The sequence below is a fragment of the Narcine bancroftii genome, chromosome 3 (assembly GCF_036971445.1).
Source record: "Narcine bancroftii isolate sNarBan1 chromosome 3, sNarBan1.hap1, whole genome shotgun sequence".
In the NCBI taxonomy this organism is placed as follows: Eukaryota; Metazoa; Chordata; class Chondrichthyes; order Torpediniformes; family Narcinidae; genus Narcine; species Narcine bancroftii.
In genome coordinates, this window is record NC_091471.1 from 358170236 (window position 1) to 358194110 (window position 23875).

Sequence of the window (23875 nt, forward strand, 5' to 3'; positions counted from 1 at the left end):
TCATGAGAGTAAAATCAGGTTCTGATCCTGATACCCTCCTCTTGCGGTCCGATGACCTGTGTTCCTACCCTGCCCTTCCCTGCTCCCCCATCTTTTTATTCGGGCACCTGCCTGCTGTTTGATCACCCTGTCTCTTTATGAAGGGCTCAGGCCCGAAGCGTTGGTTATATTGTCTTCACTTCCTATGAGTTGTTGAGTTTCTCCAGCTCTTTTGTCACAGTCACAGCATCTGCAGACTTTTCTGTTTAACTTTTATCACTGGGATGTTGCCTGGGGTAAAGGCCTGAAGTTGTCACAAAAGATTGGATAGGTTACTGAGAGGTAATCTGTAGAGGTTTATAAAATTATGAATTAGAATCCTTTTCCAGGGCAGGTGAGTCCAGAGCTAGAGGGCACAGGTTTAAGGGGAGAGGAGAGAAATCTAAAGAAGACTTGAGCTGTAAGTTTTTCACACAAATACTGATCAATACAGAAAAAAAAAAACCCAGTATCTTGAACATGTGGGATTGGTAGACATCGAATAAGTGAATTTTCTAGTTGCTTGAGATTATGTGTTGCGTGGATTGGCGAACTGACTGTTAGGGTCGCCAATTTTAAACCCGTATTTTTTACCCATTTCTACGATCTTTTTTGCCAATTGCTTGCGGCTGCTTGAATTCCGAATAACGGGGATTTTACTGTATTTGGAATGAGCTGCCAACACATGCTTAAAATATGTTTGAGCAGTATTTGGATAGGAAAGGTGCAAAGGGATTTGGGCTGAATGGGGTTAGTATAGATGGACATCATAGGCTGGCCTGGGCAAGGTGAGCTGAAAGAACCCGTTTCTTGCTGTACATTTCTCCAATTTTATGACATGTTAGTGAACTGAACTTCCTGAAGACTTCTAAATTGAAAAGTTAATTTCCTACCCAGGTCTGTTGCTCACTGAATAAATTACAGCAAGTCTTGATAAAGGGTTTCAGTTGGAAAGGTCCACCTTTCTTGCAGTCTCTGGAGTGTCTACAGAATTTCTTTCATAGCTGTCCTACAGGTAACTGTGTGTCCAAAGGAGAGATCACATCTACTGAGAAGTGGTGTTTGAGAATATAACACTGTAGCTTTCTTGCTTTGCACACAATTGTAATCTGCAAGAGTGCTTGACCAGAAAAATATATTGCTGCAGATGTTCCAGGTGATAGGAAAAACAAGCATACTTTTTAATTTAAAAGAACACTCTGTGCTTGGAGGAAGCCTTTCACTTTTCAAACTTTGTGGACTAGTGGTCTCAAACAGCAAATAGGAGAATAAATGCCAGAGGCTGTTGTGATCTGAGTTTGCACTCCCTGTATTGCCTCACACAGAGCCATACTTTGCCACTGGCATGTGGTAGAACCTGGATGCCGGTCCCGAGATGGCTTGGAGCTTGAATCTCGAGTTCAATCCATGTGGATTCTGGCCATGCTTAGTAATAATACATTTAATTCAATATCTTTATATAACAAAGCAGCACAAAATGAATGTAACAATAATGTCTTTTTTATTTTTCTGCAATAAGCTAAAATTATTTATGACTTTGGCATAGTTACCTGTCGTGAGCAGTTATAGGTGACCTGCTGGCCTTGTGGCAGTTTGGATAGTGAAAGTTCCTCCTTTCAGAATTCACAGTCGCTACCCTAAAAATGTGAAATACAGAATAAAATATTTTCTCATGGTTTATGGTGGGACGGGGAGGTATGTCTGAACAAAATTCATTTTCTTTGAGCTCTCATTTCTTGGAATGCATAGATTTCATGGCCTCTCGTCATGGGAAATTGTGATGCAGACCATGTAATTGGGACGCAATATCCCTTCCCAGTGCCCCTCCCTGTAACGTGGGGATCACCTGTACATGTTTACAATGTTTATATTTATTGAAGTTGCAGTTGAGTGCAGGGAAAGTTGTTTATCGTGCTTGGCTCGGGTTTAACTTGACACCAAAGTGGAGAAAGGGTGTGGCCACTGAAACCAACTTCTAGGATAAGGATCTAAAGGATCCTCAGGGGAACCTTTTCACAGAGGGGAAACCGTATATATGTGCATAATAGTTGATACTGTTTAAATGTCAAAACCCCCCATTTTTGGTTCAAAAATGTATTTTCCGTATTTCATGAGTACAATGAACTAAGTGGCCATCAATGCACTGCTGCTGTGCTAAGCTGACACACCTGTTGATCCGATCCACGAGCTGATCGTCTGAGACTCAAAGGTGACTGCAAATGCTGGAATCTGAACCTAAACACAATCTGTCTACTGGAGGAACTCAGTGGGTTGAGAAGCATCTGTGGAGGAACAGAGCATTCAACATTTTGGGATGATGGAATTTGGCTTGAGATGTCGACCATTCTTTTCCTCCCAGTAATGCTGCTCTCAATCTGCTGAGCTCCACTTGCTGACCTGTTTAGGATTATTTGAGGTTGTTCATGTTTTTTTTTGTCTGGGTTGGTCTTTGAACCAGGAGTACAGTTAAAAAAAACACACTGTTATCTGGAATTCAAGCCACTGGCAGCCTCAAGCAACCAGCAACAAAATCACGGACAATAACTAGGTAAAAAATACAGAAATTTAAAATCGGCGCATCTCGCCGGTAATTCGCCAATCCCGCAGCACGCAATCTCAAGTAACTGTAAAATTCACTTATCTATCTTCTACCAATACCCATAGGGGCTGGATACCAGGGGTTTATTGTACATTTAAAAATAAGGAATAAAGAACTTGGGGGGAAGAAAATTCAACTTTAGTTCCATTCCATACACTGTGTTTAAAAAAAATAAAGTTAACCCTCAGGTTCCTGTTAAATTTCTTCTCGCTGAACTAAAACCTATGTCCTCTGGTTACTCACTCCCCAGTTCAGGACAAAAGACTGCGTTCACCTGATCAAACAGTTATCAGTTCAATTTTCAGATGAGTACCTGCCCCGTCTCAGAAAACTAGGGATTCAAGACATCCTCTGAGATTTGAAAATAAAATGACACTCCAAAGCAGTGCTGAGGGTGGACTACACTGTCAGAAACACTGGCTATTAGGTGAAGCATATACTGTCTGCTTATCTATTTAAATAATCTGTGGCACTATGTATAGAATAAGGCAAATCTCTGGTCTTCTGGAAGCAATTATCTCTGGATAATGATCTGAAAGTTGGTCCATTTGATCATTACCACTTTCCAGTTTATAAAAGCTTGTGATTTACAAATTGACTGCTGTATTTCCTGGATTATAACTGGCTATCCTTATGAAGTTATTCATTTAGTGTAAAGCACTTTGGATAATCGTAAAAGACTCTGAATGCAATCACTATTTTTGTTTAAATGCTACAACTGATCTGGCCATCAGAAGGAGGTGTAGGGGCCACAAGACTCACACCACCAGGTTCAGGAACAGCTGCTCCCCCTCCACCATCAGACTCCTCAACAACAAACTCAATCAGGACTCCTGCTTTGCACATTGCAATTTTAAAAACATGTGGACATACAGCATGGTAACAGGCCCATGCTGCTCAATTACACCCAACTGACCTACAACCCTGGTACATTTTGAGTGGTGGAAAGAAACCAAAGCACCTGGAGGAAACACATGCCAACATGGGGAGAATGTACAAACTTCTTACAGACAGAACCCTAGTCAGTGGCGCTGTTTTACAGCGTGGCACTTGCCGCTATGCTCACCGTACCTCCTATTATTTGTTACTGATTTTTTTTCTGTATTACCTTTTTTTCTTTGTTTACAGTTATCTCTTTTGTTTATGATCTTTATCTTGAGGACAGTTTACATTTACCGATAAGTAAAAATTCTGTCTGGCCCACAGGAAAAAGAATCTCAGGGTTGTATGTGATGTCATGCATGTCCTCTGACAATAAATCTGAACTTTGACAGGCTGACTGTGACTCTGTGGCCAACCCGGAGTGTTCTATATGAGTAAAATTGAGTTGTGTTCCTCTTTTGCAATTGAAAGTTGGTCTGACCGTTCCTTGAATCCTAACCCTTGTGCTCTCTGTTTCCTGTAGCAACACCCTTTCTTCACACTACATGAATCCAAAGAAACAGATGTGGCCTCATTCGTGAAGCTAATCTTGGGAGAGTGACAGATTCCCAGGCAGTGCGACGGCTTTTGCGATTGGTCCACCTACGTGTTCTACTTTGGGCTGAAATCACAGGATATTTTTCTGCTGTGTTCAATCTTGGAAATGTATCGAGAGTTGCAGAAGTAACTCCAGTCTCTGGCAAGAACAGAACGGGGGATGGGGAGGGTGGGTGGGCATTGACATCGGGTAGAGGGAAACTATTAGGAAATGTATGCATTTGGTAGAGTCCAGAGCCTAGAATGAGGGGCAGAGTGAAATGCCTTGGGGTCAGGGTGGTGGGGTGGGGGGGGGGGGGAGGTGAAGGAACTTCTGCTGAGTAAGTTTGATTAACTTGCAGAAGCAAGTAATTGGCAGAAAATTCACTTTTAATTGTTTTTAAAAGTTAAGTGATTTGTTCCAGAGGTTATGCCCTCAGCATTAATTCTCAGTGGGGACTCGCTCTGTGACTATGATAAGGACTTGCATCGACTCAGATGGTAAATTGGTCTCCTAAAAAGTCCAGTTTAGCTTCTGAAAATGTAGAGATTTGATACAAGACTGTAGAGCAATGTGTGTGTGCGTGAGCGTGCGCGTGTGCGTGTGTGTTTTTAATAGATGCACTGAAAATTGTAACTGCAGGCAAATTCGGGGACGACCACATCCCAGCTCAATTGAGCGGGAGGCCTAGATGATGCCAGGCTTTGTCTCGATGTCAACCCGCTCCCTGCTATATGCAGTATGACCTTTAGCTAAATGTACAAATTTTGACGTGTAAATATGCGCTTACTTCCATTTGGGTAGTGGCCTTGTACCCAGAAATAGGAACCTCCATTACCCCCCCCCCCCCACCCCATATGTCAAGCACCAGGTAGATGAAACAGATTAATTAATAACTGTTGTGTTTTTCACCTGCTGGAGCTACTAAAATGATAAACTTCATTCCCATCCCTGAATAAAGGTTAATTTAATTCTTTAAAATTCATAGGTTAGTTTATCCAGCCTAATATCACATATCGTGGACATCCTGTAAATTTTGCAAGTTGTATTTAATGAATTGGTCAGGATGAAAATTGTATTTTTAAATAACGTTTGTACAGGTCTCATTTAAGGCTCTCATAGATTTTAATAAACTAAGTGATTTTACTTGGTTAATTTTTATAAATCAAGGTAGACTTGAACTAATTTTTATAAATTGATGAAAGAACTGAGCATCGTAAATCTTTGTCCAATATGTAGTACAGGCCTTGCAGGACTCAATGGTTACTTAAAACCTACCTGCCCTTTTTACCATTTCACCTGTTATTATTGCTTTCTGGGCCATTGATACCATCTGGTTCTCACTGAAGATGGATCATTCAGTCAGGAATTACTTGCTTGCATTTTAATCAAGATTAGCACCATCTTTAATCCTGTGCTTCCCACCCTCACATTTCTTTAACTTTTTTTTGGAAGAACTTTTGCCATCAGCTACCATCCAAATTAACCCTGAAGCTCCCCTTTGCCCCCAGTAAGCAGAATGGGTCAGGAGGTCTCACTCTGCAGAGAGAGGCCAAGAATTAATTATGTTCCATTGACAATGCACTTGGAAACCTTCGAAACAAAACAAAATGATAATGTTGCCGTTTCTCTCTTGCACATAACGACATAGGCACAGCAGCCAGGTCTTTGGGTGTATTTAAGGCAGAGATTGATTAATCAGGGCATCAAGGGTTACGAGGAGAGAGCCAGTGAGTGGGGCTGAGTGGGGTGGGAAGGTGGATCAGCTCTGTTTAAATGGCAGAGCAGACTGGATGGGCCTACTCTATCTTGTGACCCATGGAATGATTTAATTCCTCAGTCTTGGCAGGTGTCCTTCCTCCTTCTGTGAAGTGAGGTGCACCCTCTCTCTGAGGTGTGGAAGCCAGTTTTCTAAGGATTACTTTTCTGAATTTTCTGGCAGTGCAGTCATCTTGACCATAATGGATGGTTGATCAGGGGCCCGCTTGTTAAAATCTAATGAATAGTGCTCAGAGACAAGGGCTTGGTGAAGTTTCTGCAGTGTAATATTGTGCTGAGCTAGTTGATATTAATATCTATTGTTTGCATTTTGGATGACCAAAAGTTTTGAAGTCACCTTAGACTTTTAAATTCATTCGCAAGTCCGTAAGTACCATAATTACCAATGGATAGAGCAACTTTCAAGGCCATTTGCAAAGCAGTTAAGCCTTAACCACATTGATTGAGAATCAAAAATCATTGGTTAAAATCCTTTAAGAGGAGCATTTGTGAACTAGATGGGCTTTTATGACCATCTAGTAATTTCATGATCATTTGCTACTGATTGTGCCGGTTTATCTCAAATTTGTTAATCAACTGAATTGAAATGGTGAGATTTGAATGTTACTGGTGTTCTCGATTACATCCATTAGATTGAAAAGAGGGTTGGTGCGAGAACACAGCCTTGCTTCACGCCATTGTTAATGGAGAAGGGTTCAGAGAGCTCATTGCTGTATCTGACCCGACCTTGTTGGTTTTCGTGCAGTTGGATAATCATGTTGAGGAACTTTGGGGGACATCCGATGCGCTCTAGTATTTGCCAAAGCCCTTTCCTGCTCACGGTGTCGAAGGCTTTGGTGAGGTCAACAAAGGTGATGTAGAGTCCTTTGTTTTGTTCTCTGCACTTTTCTTGGAGCTGTCTGAGGGCAAAGACCATGTCAGTAGTTCCTCTGTTTGCGCGAAAGCCGCACTGTGATTCTGGGAGAATATTCTCGGCGACACTAGGTATTATTCTATTAAGGAGAATAAGCAACCACATCATGCACTTGCCACAATATGCTGGGAATCTATCTTCCTCAAAATGTAATGATATGCAAACAGTTCAGTTCCTTTTTTTGATGTTCTTTAAAAACTGAGCACACTTTAAAATGGGAACTGCAGGGTCATCTTCAGAAGTTGTCTTAAGAAGAGTCCTTCCTCTAACAAATAGCAGCTTACACTCAGGACCCCAGATCAGCCATTCTCCACAGGCACTGTGTATTCGGTTGGAGAGAATTAAGGAAGAAACCAACCAAACTTGACTGCTTGGGGGGCCCATAAACTTTGAGCAGGGGGGGCCATAGCCAAAAAAAAAAAAAATGGTTGAGAATGGCAGCCCCACATCATTCATAGTTCTCTGCTAGAAATATTTGACATAAACAGGTCTTGGCCAAGACCCTAGTTAAATGTCCCTTGAAGGTTCTGGGCCATTCGAGCAGACATATTGTTTACCTCCTTAAAACATCCTCTGGCAGAGGAAATGAAGGTTTTATTTTTAACATTTTTAATTTTTTACTGGCTGATTTGGTAGCTTGCCGAACTTATGTTTTTCCATGCTGCACTCATACGTCAGCCCGGAGAATTATCCTGTTTTTTTTTATGCCTATGTCTAAATGTAAGCATAATTTCTACTTTGCCAGTTCGCAAACTATTTCAACCGCTTTAGACATCTGGAGGCAGTAGCAAGCACTTATTTAGTGTAATGATCTGCAGAGAGTAAATTTAAACAGTTGATGTGGTTTGAAAAAAATACTTGAGATTGAACCAGTCCGGCTGGTGTGTGGAATGCTTTTTACTGATCCCTACATAGTTTGACGATAAACAGGAGAAGATTGCGTGTTGCTGTGTCGGCATGGACATGGGCTGCTTGTGTCATGTTTGAACTTCCCTGCCAAGACTGAGAGGTCCTGCTTCAGTGCTTTGTGGGATACCTTAGAAACCCGTGTGAAAGGGGCGGCACGTTAGCGCTACAGTGTAACAATGCCAGCGTTCCGGGAGTTGTAGGTCAATTGGGTGTCATGTGGCAGCACGGGCTTGTGGGCTGAAAGGGCCTGTTAAAAACACTATGTAAATATTTCTTTATTTCTATTGAGTGCAACTCCAAACCTAATTTGCCTGATTCCCAAAAGCTAATGGAGAGGATGCTCTGTTAAAACCACATCAACTGTTTAAATTGACTCTCTGCAGATCATTACACTAAATAAGCCTTTGTTTTCTCTTTATTAGCTATTGCCACTCTTACACAACGGTGGATTGAGTGTGTTCGATGGATTGAGTGTGTTCAGTGGAGAGTTAACAGACCGGCTTGGAACACAAGTAACTAAGATTTGCTCAGCTCTGCGATGATCAGTGAATCATTCATTGATGAAGTTTCTACCCGTTTGCAGTTCAGCAGACAAGAAATTGCACAAGGTCAAAATTGCGAGGGTAAATGCTGGAGGAACTCAGCAGGTCACGCAGCCTCCGTGGAAACCAATCGGGCAGTTGACGTCTCAGGCCTGGACCCTTTGTCAGGAAAAAGTTGCTCCTGCACTTTCGTGTGGGGTCTTAGCTCCCATGGATGCCGCCTTGACCTGCTGCCCTCCTCCAGAATCTACAGACTCAGTGTTTCCCTAAAATGTGCTGGAATCTTGTTGGTTAACTTGATGGACAAAGATGGTTAACTTGTCAAGACTAAAACCAGAAACTAACTTTATGCTTGGCTGAATTTGATGAGGAGAGAGACAGTTGTCAGACAGATGTTTTGTTTGCCACATTATGTTGCTGCCCTTAAATTCAACTCTGGATGTATCAGTCAGTCTGAGCTATTAGCAATGCCAAAGTGTAGGCATTAGAAGATTAAAGCTCAACCCTTTGGACTCTGGCCATTCTTAACCTTTCATAATACATACTTTGGACTCGGGCCATGGCTAAACTACAGTACGGACCCCAGTACAATCCAGCTGGTGATTGGGTATAAAATCAGTCCCAGAAAACGGGGACACGGAGTATATGCGTTTGTTGGTAGTCCCTGAAAACAGAGACACAGGGTTAAGAGTGAGATGGAATGCTCGAATTTACTCAGAGCTTTACCTATCTTTTTAATCAGCCATAGACTCAGCACTGCTTTCTAAATGTGATTACAAAAATAATCTGGCATTTAGATAATTTTTCCTCCGACTTGAATCTACTTACCACTGGCTTCATTGCCCCTCCATTGTAATGTAGCTGATGTGAATTTAAGTGATATCCATCAATTCGGACTTCAATGCCTTTCATTGGTCAACCATTTTAAAAGGGACTGTTGCAAATAGATTTTTTTTTATTAATTAAAGTCACCAAGGTGCAGAGCTAAAGCAATATGAGGTCCATGTAACTTTAAACCTGATCTTCCAGATATTATGCTGTCCCTCAAACACGAGAGTTCATGCAAATTGAAACTCTCTAGTCCAGCGAACTCCCGGGGTCAAATTTGTAGTAGTTCAGATCTATGCTACTTATTTCACTTCAACTGAGACCTAAAATTTACTAAATTACACAAAAAAGTCTGCATATGCTGGGGTCAGGTCCAATATACAAATGTCCTGGAGAAACTCAGCAGGTTACAAATCGTACATAGGAAGTAAAGGAAAACCAATGATTTGGGCCTGAGCCCTTCGTCAAGATAGGAGTAAATAGAAGGCAGGTGCCTAAATACTTTACATTACATCTGGGCACTCTCCAACCAGATGGCCTTAATGTTGATTTCTTAAATTCCCCCTGAATCTCTCTCTCTCTCCATGTCTTTCTGTCCTTTCTTCTAGCTCCCCCTGCCCCCCGATTCCTTACCGCTCCAGACACAGAGCTACCCTCTCCCCCCATCACCTCAGCTTTTTTTTTCTCTTCTACCCTATCACCTATCTCCTGCCCTGGCCCATTCCTCCCTCACTCCCCCTATCTTTTTTAATTCAGGCCTGTTTTTAGTTCAGGCCCAGGCCTGAAACATTGGTTACCCTTTACTTCCTATGGATGCTGCATGATTTGCTGAGTTTCTCCAGCACATTTGTGTATTGCACTAAAAATGAACTAAGATTTGGACTGAACTGAGGCTAATTAACCAACCAGCACAACTTTTGCGATCTCAGCTGACATTGTCAAAACTTGGGCTGTTCAAAAAACCTTTCTGTGACCTGGAGAGTAAATCCACTTGAAAAGAACCTTCACCTGTTCAGAGAAAGAAGGTTGTGGGGGTGCACTTTCTTTGGCACCAGTCGGTGCACAAGGCTGCTGGACGAGTGTTTCAACCTATACACTTTTGCTTGTGTCCACCGCTATTTGAGGTTAGAAGTGAGAGGCACCATTAGCTATGGCTCCTCTGTCCATCAAATACTTCGCTCACTGAATTTTACTGTAGCTGTCACCCTCTTGATGTGGTTTAAATTGGCGCAAGAACCCCCCCTTCCCACTGGCTGCAGCACTAACTCCAAACTGAGTGGAAATTGGCTTTCACTCAAGAGGTAATTTCAATTGAAGGGGGGCTTAAATGGAGAAGTGAGAGGATCAGCCAATCCCAGGTCTTCATTGCACACTGTGTGAGCTGTGGGGGTGTGGGTGCAGTATGGACATGCCACTAACTCCAGCATTAAGCCGCTTTCAGCAAAACTTGAATTCTGCTCCCCAGCCCAAGGCCACAGTCCATACATTTAGACCACAGTGAGCTGACCCCTTGCTCCACCGTACCCATTGCATTCCTACTGACGGAGCGTCCTCAAGAGGAACTGAGAACTTGTAGTAAATCTCTGGATATCTGGGCAGAATTTATACTTTTTTTATTTACAAGGCCGGATGTATGTTGACAAATGAAATTCACTTAATTCAGAATTATTGACTCTTGAGTTCTTTGAGACATCTTGAAAGAAATGTGTTAGGTGCTAAATAAGTACAAATCTATTTTTTTTTTACCTTCATTGGAAATTGTTAAATGCTTGATTGGTTGAAATGCTCGTTCTGTCTCCTATTTTTAGAATTCTTCATCATCAAAAGTTATATTGCCATTGGGAAATCGCTGTCAAATCTGTTAAAAGCTGGCAGCTTGACGGGGAAATTGTAAGTGAATTTTACCTTCCAATGAGAAATGTGCTGAAGAATTCCCAAACACATTGAATTTAGGTGGCACGGTTAGCATCGAGGTTGGGACAACCCTACCACAGTGCCAGTGATTCAGGTTTGAATCTGGCGCTATCTGTAAGGAGTTTGCATGTTCTCCCTGTGTCTGTGTGGATTTCCTCCGGGTGCTCTGGCTTCCTCCCACCCTTCAAAACGTACAGGGGTATTTGGGCGGCACGGGCTCGTGAGCCGGAAGGGCCTGTAAGCGTGCTGCATGTTTAAATTTTTAAAATTTAACTTGAGGGTGAATCCTGTTCACTCATGGCCCTGAACATGTCACATTCAAACCGGAGAGCTGTTTATGTCTCTGTTTTGAAAGTTTGTCCTCTTTCACCCTCCTGCCATCCCTCTTGCACTGTTCAACCCATGCTGGCCCAGCCCTGGATCATAAAACTGTGATTTTTGTCCAATCTGTGGATGTTTATTTGGATAATGCTGGACAAATCAGTGGAACCTACTTCTGTGCTGCTAAAGCCCATTTAGAACGTAATATTTAAGGCCTAATATGTGCCGATCTCACTCTCAACCTGTGGAAGGCATACAAGTTGAACTATTTGCTATCCTGTTAGACCTCATTGCCACATCTCCGTCTTGTCAGTCTCTGCCAGCCCACTTAACAATTAATCCATAGCCTAAGATGAGTAAGAAGAAAAGCATTTCTGAACACTTATAGTCAATTAAAGTTTGAGATGTTTCAGAATCATTCTGGACTGTGTGTGTGTGTGTGTGTGTGTGTGTGTGTGTGTGTGTGTGTGTGTGTGTGTGTGTGTGTGTGTGTGTGTGTGTGTGTGTGTGTGTGTGTGTGTGTGTGTGTGGTGTGTGTGTGTATGCGCGCGTGCGTGGGTGGCTTGTCATTAAAATGTATATGTTTGCAAAAAAACTGCACAACTTGTTTGAGTTTATTATATTTATGGCTGGTGTATAATTTAACTTGATTTATTTGAAGCCTGAAGGCATGTATTACGCGGGGGAGTGATAAAGTAAAGCTGCTGTATTCCTTTCTGACGATTACTTTTTCTGTGGGGAACTGTTCACCATTTGATTGAGTGAGACTGCACTGCACCATGACAGGGTATGGAGCTTGGTATTGATCTGCCATGCTGAACATGAGTCTCCTTCACTACGGTCTCCACTTTGATCAAACCCGCCCCTCCTGGTATCCTTCACCTCACACCATCATGGGCAGACCAGGAAGCTCAAAAGGAAATTAATTGAACATTGTTTCTGCAGTCGGCTCTATAGGTAATGAGATCATCAGGCTGAGGTTATTTTCCTTGCTTTGGTCACTTCTTGGCAAAGTTGCACTCCAAGTGAGAAGGCTCTGAGGCGAGGAGACGTGCAAGTGTCTCTTGCTGTGGTCCAGCACTCTCCCATTTGACAGCCCCGCAGTTTCCACATTCCCTTGTGATAATGGTTCCCGTCGATGCTGCTCACAGAGTAATCCCACTCCCCATTCATTTTACATGCATCCTGTTCTTCCCACATCCCCCAGTCACCTGCACAATGGGGGCACCTGACACTCACCAGTTCACCTACCGCCCTGCACCTCTTTGAGATGTGGGAGAAGCCAGAGCAGCCAGAAGGGGTCCACACAGCATGTGACGCTCCACTCCGAAAGCACCAGAGGATGGGCTCAACCACAGGCCGCAGCGTTACCAAAGGGGTTAAGCCAGCTGACAGCTCACTCTCCGGCTACCCCAGTGAGATGACGGTCCGGGGAGGAGGTGCAGGGGAAGAGGGGAAATGGTATAGCCATGGCAACTGAGACCTCAGAGGGAAGATGTGTTCCAACTGAGCACTATACACGTTGTTGGGGAGCTGGAGATAAATGAGATACAATTATTTAGTCAAGACCGAGCTTTCCTGCACTAGTGTTGCTTCCAGAGGTCAACCCAGCTGCTCAGAGTCCAAGAGGATTACATACGTAACGGCACCACTTGCAACAGAAAGCTTACGACAAAGGGCAGTGCAAAGGTTCATAAAGCTATTTATACACTCGTAATTTATTTATAACATGGACAGGCTGCTGGGGCTGATTTCCATTGGAGAAGATTCCTCGGTAAAGCTCCAACAGTCTTCGGAGTGAAACACAAAAGTCTGCAAGACCTGCTGAGTTCCTCCAGCATTTTTTATGTTTTTATATTCATCAAGAGATTCAAGATTCCTTTATTGTCATATAATAACAGTGCAATATTACATGGAATTTGCTTTAGTCTGCTGTAAGGCAGACAGATTTGCATCAGCAGAAATTGCCTGAAGCACCCGTTACAGTCAGAGAAAGAGAAGCAAAGGAGAGACCCCCTCGGAGTTCCTGAGAGTGCGTGGATTGGCCTCCAGTGCTGCCGCTGCCTCTTCATCCACACCGAGACCATTCCAAACCATCAGCAGCCCGAGCTCCAGATCCGAGCCTCCGACCTTCAGCCAGTCTTGAGCCAGACTAGCAGTCCGCCGCCTGATGTAATTCCCTTGTCCGAAGATCTTTGGTCTTCCTTTCAGGACGCCAGCCTTTCTCCCCATCACAGCTGCTAGTGAGGCCACCAGAAAGGTTGAAGTGACTCTAACATGGAACCATTCTTCCCTCTGTTAAGATTGGCAAGGTCATAAAATGCTTGCAGTCACCATTGTACTGTCTGGAGGCGCTAGGGAAGCAGAATCATCCTGTGACAATCTTGTTCTATTATAAAATTTTCATACTCTGTGTTAAATAACAAGGTTCGTATTGGGAAAACATCTCCTTGACTTCAATTTACTCTCCTCTGTGGTGCAGGGAGCCTGGCTGGAAGCTGCCACATTTGTCTCCAGTGTGAGAATTGAGCTGAACTGGCCTACCATAGCGAGGTGACACCGTCCGGTTGTCATGGCATTAGTCCCTGCTCTGTCCGCTGTAATTGGGCAACTAGCTGGCATTGGTGCCTGTGTCGCCAGCTTGGAAGTTTTAATAAGCTCACTGTAAATTTGTACTGATGGGGTTCATTTCACACTCATAAGCTGTGAATTAAGTCAGTGGATGTGACATTGATTCATTGCTAATTTTAAACTACTTGGTGTGTTTTTAGCCCAAGGCCGGTTAAGTAAAGTTTTGTGTGCGAGTGAGTTATTTGTTAAGATTGAATCTGATCCTTGCAGACCATATAACCATATAACCATTTACAGAGCAGAAACAGGCCATGTCGGTCTTTTGAGTCCACACCGGTTCACTAGAATAACTCCACCAGCTCAAACCTCCGCTCTCCGCCAAATTTTGTCACACTGGCATAACACAAATTGAAAGGAATACTGCAGCTTTAAAGGGGGGCACAAAGAAAATAAAATAAGGTCATTATTTAGTAAAACACGAAAGTCTGCAGACACCGTGATTGAAGTAAAAACTCAATGCTGGAGAAACTCAGCAGGTCAAATAGCAAAGATAAAGGTACATAAGCAACTTTTTCAGGCTTGAGCCCTTCATCAAGGTGTGAGGAAAATGTGGGCGGGGGGGTGGTGCAGGGGACGGAGCACAATCCCATGGGCAGGAGGTAATTTGTGGATAAGGGAGGGAGGGCACATGAGCAAACAGGGAGGGGTGGGGGTGGCTCTGTGAATGGAGAGGGAAGAGGGTGGAGAGCTAGAGGAAAGAAGACAGGGATAGGGGAAGAGTGGGAAGTAGTCTCGCAGAAACTGGAGAAATCGATGTTAGTGCCATTCGGTTGGAGAGTGGATCACGTACCTGGATTTTGAGAGAATCTTTCCTCCAGCTGTGCACCCCCTTCCCTCTCTATTCCCAGAGCCATCATGGAACCATTCTTCCCTCTGTGGAGCATCATTCATATTTCACAACTTTGTTTGCAGTCCAGACATACGGCTCATCCAATGGTCAGCATACAGATGTCAGTCAGTCAGAAAAGATTTCAAGTTGACTAGACACTAGAAAGTGAATTCAAAACACTATCTAAATTTGAACAAAGCCTTTCAAAGCACATAGCATTTTGAAACTTCAGATACGAAAGACGTCAGTTTCCCGCCTTCGTAACACTGTGATTAGGACAGATGCAGATGACACTCTTGCATTGGTCATATTTCTAATCGGTTCTGATTGGAATTATACTCTGACCATGTACATCACAACCTGTCCTTTGCTTCACTGGGTAACACTCTCATACAAAAGTGACATCAGGGGGCATCTGCGGAGGACAGGGAAGCGTGGCGTGCCCTCCATTCCTTATCCACCTATTGCCTCCTGCCGGGGGGACTTGATCCTCCCTCTCCACCATTTTTACGCCTTGACGAAGGCTTAAGCCAGAAACTTGGTTATGTATCTTTACTATATAAAGCACACTTTTTGACCTGCTGAGTTTCTCTGACATTGTTTCCTCTTTAGAATGATCAAGTTGCTACTCGAAGGAAATCTTCTTTGAGCCTGTAATAGGTCTCAAGTCATGTGGTTTCTGACCTCTCGAAGTTGATTGTTTTCGAGCAAAATCCTATATCATGGGGTTATGAGTTCCTTTCAAGCTAAAATGTCCCATTGTTCAAGACTAAACAATTTGATTCACCCCAGGTGACCAGGGGTAGCAACCTCATTCACCTGTTCTTTTCTTCTGCAATCTGCAAGTGGAACGAGCTGAGTTTACAGTGGATTGGTCAGGTTAGTGGGTGCCCTTGTGCCCGGCTATTTAGTGTAATCAAGGGTCATTTAAATTTTGGGAGCTTCAATTATTGTCGTCTAGAATTTATTTTGTCTGGAAAGTCAGTACATAACTTATTAATGTTCACAAAGAAGACAGTCCAAGCAAAATCCTCTCTTGTTTTCCTTGTTTCTCTGCCAAAAAATAGGAAGAGCCATTGCTCATATCTCTTGGGATTATGTAAAAAGGGAAAAGTAAAAGTGAACTTGAATTCATCAGATTTGTCCTGTTTCCCATTGACATACTCTCACTTCATTGCTTTGACTCCACTTCCCATTATAGATTATAGCTTTCAGCCAGATGTTTCAGGATGAAGTGCATGAAGTTTGGATTGCATCTTATCCTGGTCACGTTCCAGATTAAGATTGGAGTAACGAATCTAATCCCTCTAACAAGGTGTGGTGACTTTGCTTCCCTGTCCTCCACAGCTGCCCCCTGATGTCACTTTTGTATGAGGGTGTTACCCAGTGAAGCAAAGGACAGGTTGTGATGTACATGGTCAGAGTATAATTCCAATCAGAACCGATTAGAAATATGACCCAATGCAAGAGTGTCATCTGCATCTGTCCTAATCACAGTGGTACGAAGGCGGGAAACTGACGTCTTTCGTATCTGAAATTTCTAAATGCTATGTGCTTTGAAAGGCTTTGTTCAAATTTAGATGGTGTTTTGAATTCACTTTCTAGTGTCTAGTCAACTTGAAATCTTTTCTAACTGACTGACATCTGTATGCTGACCATTGGATAAGGCGTATGTCTGGACTGCAAATTGACAGGTGAATTATCTTTGGCTATTCTTGAAAATTGTGGCCTTTTCAAACCTTGGGTATAAACAGGGTTGGACAAAATAGACACTGTTTTACTGTTTTAGAATTATTGAGCTGCAATGAAATCAGAATGTCAATTGTGGGTTTTCTTTGCATTCCCTTGAAATTTGTTCCACAAGTGTCTGGGTATTGCTTTAGCTGTGTTCTGGAGCTACTGTTCAAAGGGATGCAATGTGCTGTTTGGACTTTTATACAGATGACTTTATCTCAAAGTTGATGCATCATTTGAGTGACTGATTTATATCACTTGAAGGTTTAATGGGCAGTGCCTGCGGGAGAAGTTGGTGTGTTGGGAAAGGCTGCACCGTAGTGACCCGCGAATCAGGAATCTGTCCCCAAGTCCCCAGTTACACATGTAGATGGAAGAAAGCCTTCCTATTGCTTTTTGAAGCTTTCGGTGAAATGCCAGGGTCACAGGCAGGGATACGATCTTCCGACCAGTCCCCTGGTCAGCTACTCCTTCACAAGGAAGAGGCAGGTATGCCTTGTGCCGTAGTGGAAATCTAAAATTAAATAAAATAAATTACTCAGCAGGTCACAGAAAGAGAGTGAACGTTTCGGTTTGCTGATATTTCATCTAAACCAGGGGAAAGCATAAAAATTAAATGTGTTTTAAGATGTAGAAAATTACTGGTGGTGAGGAGGACCATGGGATTGTGTGTAGAAGGGTGGGGAGACTGAGTCGTGGTGGTGGCGGGTGAGGGGAACTTTAGGAGCAGAATCACCTTTTCCAACCTAATACATTGTGGCCCTCAGTACTCAACCTCAGATAGTCCCTTATCACATCCAATTAACACCTTTTCGGCAACCTCAGATAGTCAGCCTTTCCAGTTTGGTAGGCGCTGGCCAGTTTTGATGACTGGTTATTAACCTCTTGCTACCTGATCTCCTAAATGCGTCCAGCAGTTGAGATTTCCACCAATACCGTGCTTTGTATCTGTTGCTGCACGGCTTTCTTTATTTCTGATCCATTCTCATGCTTAGCGTAGGGGTTAGTGCATTGTTATTCCAGCTCCACTGGCCCAGGTTCAAACCCACTGGAGTTTGTACATTCTCCCCTTGACTGCGTGGGTTTCCTCCGGGTGCTCTAGGGTTCGCTTCCACATTGCAAAGACTTACAGGGTTAGTAGGTTAATTGGTTACATGGGTGTGTTTGGGTGGTGCGGGCTTGTGGACCAGAAGGACCTGTTACCGTGATGTATCTTAAAAAAACACTCCATCCATTTATATTTCCTCCAAACCAATTTGAGGTGATGAACAAACCTTCACATCCCCTCTGAACCACTTTTATCACTGTTTTTCATGATCGCATCTTCACAGATGTTCACTTTTATTTATTTCTTTGCAACCTCAAACATATTTGATTTCCTCGTTTTGATGAAAGGTCATCAATATGAAACCTTAACTTTTCCTTTGTTTTAAAAGTAACCCAATTAAAAGATTACAAGTCCAGGTGAACTGATTTTTCTCTCTCACCACAGGTACTGCCTGACCTGCTGATTATATATCTAACATTTTTATTTCTGAAGGGATCTGACAATCTTGTTTGAAGGGTTTTATATTCCTTAACCCCATTTTCCAGCACTAACCCTGGAGTTTTGGGAAGGTTAGCACAGATCCCCACCTAGAAGGTTGCACCTCTGCTTCTCTCAGTCCTCTGGCCTACAAGACTGCTGACCATTGAGAAATAAGGAAGGAGTTTTCCTGACCAATGTGATAAGCAGCATCACTTAGAAACAGCCCAGGGACAGGCCCTTCTGCCCATACTCTCCCTGCTGCCGGTTCAGACATTTGGTGTGCATACATGACTAAGGAACCACAGGATTATAACTAAAAACCTCAAAATCAGAATCCCATCTAAAATAGACCAATCCCTCCTGCCTGCATGTAAAACATAGCTCCCTGTTCCCTGCCCTGTTCACGTCTGCCTAAATATCTCTTAAATATTACTGGTATAACCGCTTCTGCAGTCCCAGGCACCTAGCACTCGGTCTGTGCAAAAAATAAAAACTCATCTCCCAGATCCCCTTTAAACTAGTTGCCTCTCACACTAAAGCGATATCTTCTAGAGTATGATGTTTCCATCCTGAGAAAAAGACTCCGACCGTCTGTATTATTTATGCTTCACATTATTCCATATACTTCTCTCAAGTCTCCCAACAGCCTCCTAACTCCTCCTGCATTAAGATGCTATGATATCTGGGGTTTGAGGGTGTAAAGCCTGGACCTCTTGTTGCACCAAGAAAAGTGAACACATTAGGAGAGCTGTAGTCATCATTTCTGACCCACTCCCTTCCACGGTTGGCCTATGGGCAACAATCAATGCACGTTAGAACCATAGAACATTACAAAATTACAGCACAGAAACAGGTCCTGACCCTTCTACTCTGCCTAGTTTCATTGATTGGCACCCAGTCCATACCCATCCCATCCACGTACATGTCCAAATTTTTCATAAATGTGAAAATTGAGCCTGCATTCTTCATTTCAGCTGGCAGCTCCTTCCATGTGCCCACTACTCAGTGTGAAGGCATTTCCTCTAAAGTTTCCCCTGAGCCGTCTCTTTCACCCTCACCTCTCCTCTGGTTTATATCTCGTCTAACCTCAGTGGAAAAAGCCCACTTGCATTTACTCTATCTATACCCATCATCATGTTGTAAACCTTCATCAAATCTCCCCTCATTCTTCAACACTCCAGGGAATAAAGTCCAAATGTTCTGAAGTAACAAGGCGCAGCCGGTTCTCCATTCCAATGCCAAGCTCAGGATGACCCATCATGCTCTCAGGGCTGTGGCTAAATCCAGGGGCTGGGTGAATGGTTACATTTCCACAGAAAGATGGACGCTCAGTGCTGCAGGCACAGTTGATGGTTAGGGAACAGATTTGGGGGGAGTTGGAGGAGTGAAGGTCAGCGAGTGAGTGGTGGGTTCATAGGGTGGAGGGTGGGTGACCGTCTTAACTCATAAGGCTACTGCATTGTCACTGCTGGAAAAACACCGTTGACCCCAAATGCCCAGCAGGTGCTTCTGAGACAATGCAGCCCAAGTTTCCATGCATGCCACTCCTTCATCTCCTTGACCCCTCATATTGGGGGGGGGGGGGGGGTCTGGAATCCAACCTTCAAATTTTCAGTAATGCTGAAAGATTGGAAAATTCATGGTTACCACATTTAAATCAGAAAAGAAAATCAGTTTTTCAGTTGTACAATGCCAAAGGAAACAGCGTTCGTGACTGAATTTCTAACCATATCCCAGATGCAGGCTGGATCCCCCCACTAAGGCATCAAATTGGGGACAGAATTTCCTGCACTGACTATAACAGTAACAGTGTACTGTCTTTTTGATTTCAATTCACAGTGGGTGAAATCAGCTGAACTAGCCCAGAAGATCAAGGGTTTTAAATATAAAGAATTTTGCATGCAATTGTACCTCCATACACCGGTGTAAAAATCAAACTGCAGACGCTGTGTTTGTAGAAAAAACAGCGAAATGCTGCAGGAACTGGTTTGTTCAGCATCTATAGGACCTTTTTGACAAAGATATATTGCCAATGTGTTTGGCCTAATCCCTTGTTCAAATTAAAATCAGAAAAGGCAGAAGGAGGAAATCTCAGAAAGTCTCAGAATTCAAACAAGTCTAAGGAATCCAGACTAACAAAAGGTGTTATTGGATGTGATAAGGGACTAAGTAGAATTTATCATATCTGTGCGAAAAGAGACAGGGAATGGAGAGAGAGAGACGGGAAAGCAAGGAGATGGGGGGGAGTTTTAATGAAAGCCAGAGAAGCCAGATGTTAATGCCATCCAGTTGCAGGGGACCCAGACGCGTGATCAAATTACGCGTGATCTCAGTCTGGTAGTACATGAGACTATTGACAGACATGTCGGCAAGGGAATGAGATGGAGAATTGAAATGGGCCACTGGGAGGTCCACATTATTGCAGTGGACAGAGCCAAGGTGCTCAACAAAGTGATCTCCCAATCTATGTCTAGTCTCTCCGATGTAGAGGAGACCATAGCGGGAGAACCAGATGCACTAGCTGACCCCTGCAGATTCACAAGTGAAATGTTGCTTCACTTGGAAGGACTGTCTGAGGCCCTGAATGGTGCTGAGAGAGGAGGTGTGGGCACAAGCAGAGCATCTAACTTCCATGTTTAACTTGGCCTTTAACAAAAGTTGACACTCTCAAAACAACCAATTGATAATTTTTAATTCAAAGTAAAGGAGCCCATTCTGCCTTGTTAAAATGTCGTGTTGGCCCTTAGGGGATATTGCACTTGAGGTTATGTCGGTGAATTGGGTGAATTGAAACAACAGCTAAAATTGTCACTCACCCAACACAGAAGCTCACAAAACCACCTGCAGAATCAAAGGTTGAACAACCTCCTGTGAAGCAGCCAGAAGATGGTGCTGTTAGAATGCAGGCAGAATGAATCAGTTGACGATTGTCTCCACAGAAACCCATGTTGTCTAACATCTGTGTAGATCTTGGTGGCAATTGCTATTAATACGCAGCTGCGTCTCCTGGCACAGATTGAAGTTTGAGGTTATGGACCTGAGCGTGAAAGTACAAAGCATAATTTGTAAAGACTAATGTTGAAGAACACATTCCATTGAAGTGTGCTTGATGTGGTCAGTGTTTTATAAACCCTGTAGTCTTTCCCAAGATCGTGTTCTATGGCGAGCTCTCCACTGGCCACTGTGACAGAGGTGCACTAAAGAAGAGGTACAAGAACTGCCTAAAGAAATCTCTTGGTGCCTGCCACATTGACCACCGCCAGTGGGCTGATCTCACCTCCAACCGTGCATCTTGGCGCCTCACAGTTCGGCGGGCAGCAACCTCCTTTGAAGAAGACCGCAGAGCCCACCTCACTGACAAAAGACAAAGGAGGAAAAACCCAACACCCAACCCCAACCCACCAATTTTCCCCGGCAACCGTGTCTGCCTGTCCCGCATCGGACTTGTCAGCCACCAACGTGCCTGCAGCTGACGTGGACATTTACCCCTCCATAAATCTTTGTCTGCGAAGCCAAGCCAAAGAAGGAAAGAAAGAAAGTCTTATAAAAACAAAAGATATCAGGAAATTAAATCCTTGAGTGTGGTATAATAAAAACAAACAAAACTGAAAATTTGACTCCATTGTGGCCTATCTGAGTTCACTTACATGCAGTGGTAACATTCCCAAAAGTTGCTGTCAATTTTTGAAAGGACATGCATTTCTGATTTGTGCTGAACCCAATTCTGTGAACTGAACCAAGGTAGATTTTGTGATTCATTGGCTTTCCAGTAATTAAGTGGTTCAGTGAAATGATTTGCCCGTGTACAATGAAAAGCTACAGAGCTTTGCTTGGGTTCAATAACTGATGTGGTACTGGCTTTAATCTTCATCCAGGTTCATTATGCTACAGATTCCTACTCATTGACTTTGGAATCACAGTGCAGTCCCCGAAAGCTGTGGCAGTGGATATTTCTACATCACATCTGATTGTCGCTGAAAGTGTTTGTATATTACTGACTTTGGAAATATATATTCAGGTTGCCTATTCTCATTGTGTGTAATTGTACTGATTTAACGCAATAAAGAGGTATTTTTCCACATTATTACCCTGGATTTTTATTGTTTGGAAGAAAAAAATATGAAGGTCTTTACTCAAAAAAAAGCTTCCCTCTCTCTGATTCATCGTCTCCCCTACTAATGCCCTCTTCCGATCAATTTTAGCCAGTTCCTTTCTCATGCTGTGATTCCCTTTACTGCACTGAAATACCGACACTTCTGATTTTAGTTTCTCCTTGTTGTTACAAGATCAAACCAGCAACCACAAAGAAGGCATATCACACAGGGGTCAAGTTGAACAATTACTTTATCAACAAAAAATTCACCTTCAAACTTTAATTCAAATCCTCCCTTTTATAACAATGCCCACTGGTTACTATGCAAATTTCTATAACAGTGTAAAACTAATACATTCCCCAGCCTAAATATAATATGTAATTAAAGTCCAAGTTATATTTTCAACCAGCCCACAGAAAAACTTAGACACAAAACACACAGACTCACAAAACTTCGATCTCAACCGAAGCAAAGATCATAAACAAAATTGAATTTGTTTGGTAAACTGAAGCCAAAAGATCTTTGAGAGAGAGAGAGAGCACAAAATTCGAAGTTGTCTTGTGTTGCTTCCAGAGAGAGGAATCACTGGCCTGGTCCAGATCCTTCTGGCTGCCTTCAGAATGTTCATCCTTTTAGAAATCCCAACATTCTAAACTGTCCTGCAGACCATGACTCATGCTCTGGGGCTCCTTCCACTCCACAGCACCACCCAGTGGTGGTTTATCTTCCAAGTCCAGAAATTTTTTGATCATTCTCTGCAAATGCTCAATCCGTCTCCCACTCTCTCAGCAGTCCACCTTCACCTTGGCTCTCTAAGGCAAACGGTCACTTTTTAACATAAAACCACACAACACATAGGCCAATACACAACACAGAACTCTGTAACATTGTTAAATCTCAAATTTAACTCAGTCATATTGTGATCACTGGACTCTAATGGTTCCAATCTCGAGTCACCTCTGATGCATTGCACAAAACCCAGTGCAGTGCAGCTGATTCCTGAGTGAGGTCATCAACAAGCCGCTCGAAAAAACCCATCTCGTAGGCATTCCTCTCCTGAGATCAGATTTATTGTCAGAGTATGTACATGACATCACATGCAACCCTGAGATTCCTTTTTCCTGCAGACAAGGCAGAATTACCACTTATTGGTAGTGCAAAAAAAAACTGTACATGTACACATAAATAAATGTAAACAACTCTGTATTTCAGCCCCAACCTGGTTTTCCCAATCTACCTGTGTTCTAAAGTCCGCCATGACTTCCACATTTGCTGTTGTAATTTGTTCATATAGCAGCTATTGTATATGACTGTCCACAGTGCTTTTTACCCTTGCCATCTCTTAACTCACCAATGATTCTATATCTTCTGATATAGAATGTTATTCTTGACCAACAGAGCCTCACCAACCCCTCTACTTACTTGCCTATCTTTTCACTATGCTGTGTATCCTTGGACATTCAGCTCCCAATGACATCATACTTTAGCTACCACTCTGTGATGGCTACAACATCATACCTGCCAATTTGTAGCTGTACTATAAGGTTATTCACTTTATTTTTATTTAAATAGCCAGGTATTTGTTACTTCTTTTCACTTTGTGTCCCTGTTGCACTGCAACTCATCCCCGTGGCTGCCATTTTGCCCTATCCACCTGTCCTTCATCACAAACTCCCTACCAGCTGTCTCTATGTACACACCAGCCACCTCTTCCTCTGCTTTTTCAATTTGGTTCCCAGCTCCCTGCGAATCAAGTTTAAGACCCCTTCAACAGTTA

At 43.0% G+C, this 23875-nt stretch overlaps 1 protein-coding gene and 2 long non-coding RNA genes across 3 annotated transcripts in view; 2 read left to right on the top strand and 1 right to left on the bottom strand.

The window, feature by feature from the left end:
- The window catches only part of LOC138756628 (dual specificity mitogen-activated protein kinase kinase 6), a 93718-nt gene extending 89469 nt beyond the window's left edge, over window positions 1-4249 (top strand). Inside the window, exon 12 of the mRNA XM_069923033.1 lies at window positions 4023-4249. Within this exon, the coding sequence (XP_069779134.1) occupies window positions 4023-4100 (78 nt within the window). The 3' untranslated portion in view covers window positions 4101-4249. The remainder of the gene's footprint in view (window positions 1-4022) is intronic.
- Window positions 4250-6762: 2513 nt separating this feature from the next.
- Window positions 6763-22088, top strand: LOC138759496 (uncharacterized). Its single transcript, XR_011354875.1, has 2 exons — window positions 6763-10937; window positions 21880-22088. It is a non-coding gene; the product is annotated as an uncharacterized lncRNA (long non-coding RNA).
- On the bottom strand, window positions 16385-22690 carry LOC138759497 (uncharacterized). The gene is made up of 3 exons (XR_011354876.1): window positions 22546-22690; window positions 20821-21041; window positions 16385-16990 (listed from the first exon to the last, which is right to left on the bottom strand). It is a non-coding gene; the product is annotated as an uncharacterized lncRNA (long non-coding RNA).
- Window positions 22691-23875: the final 1185 nt, after the last annotated feature.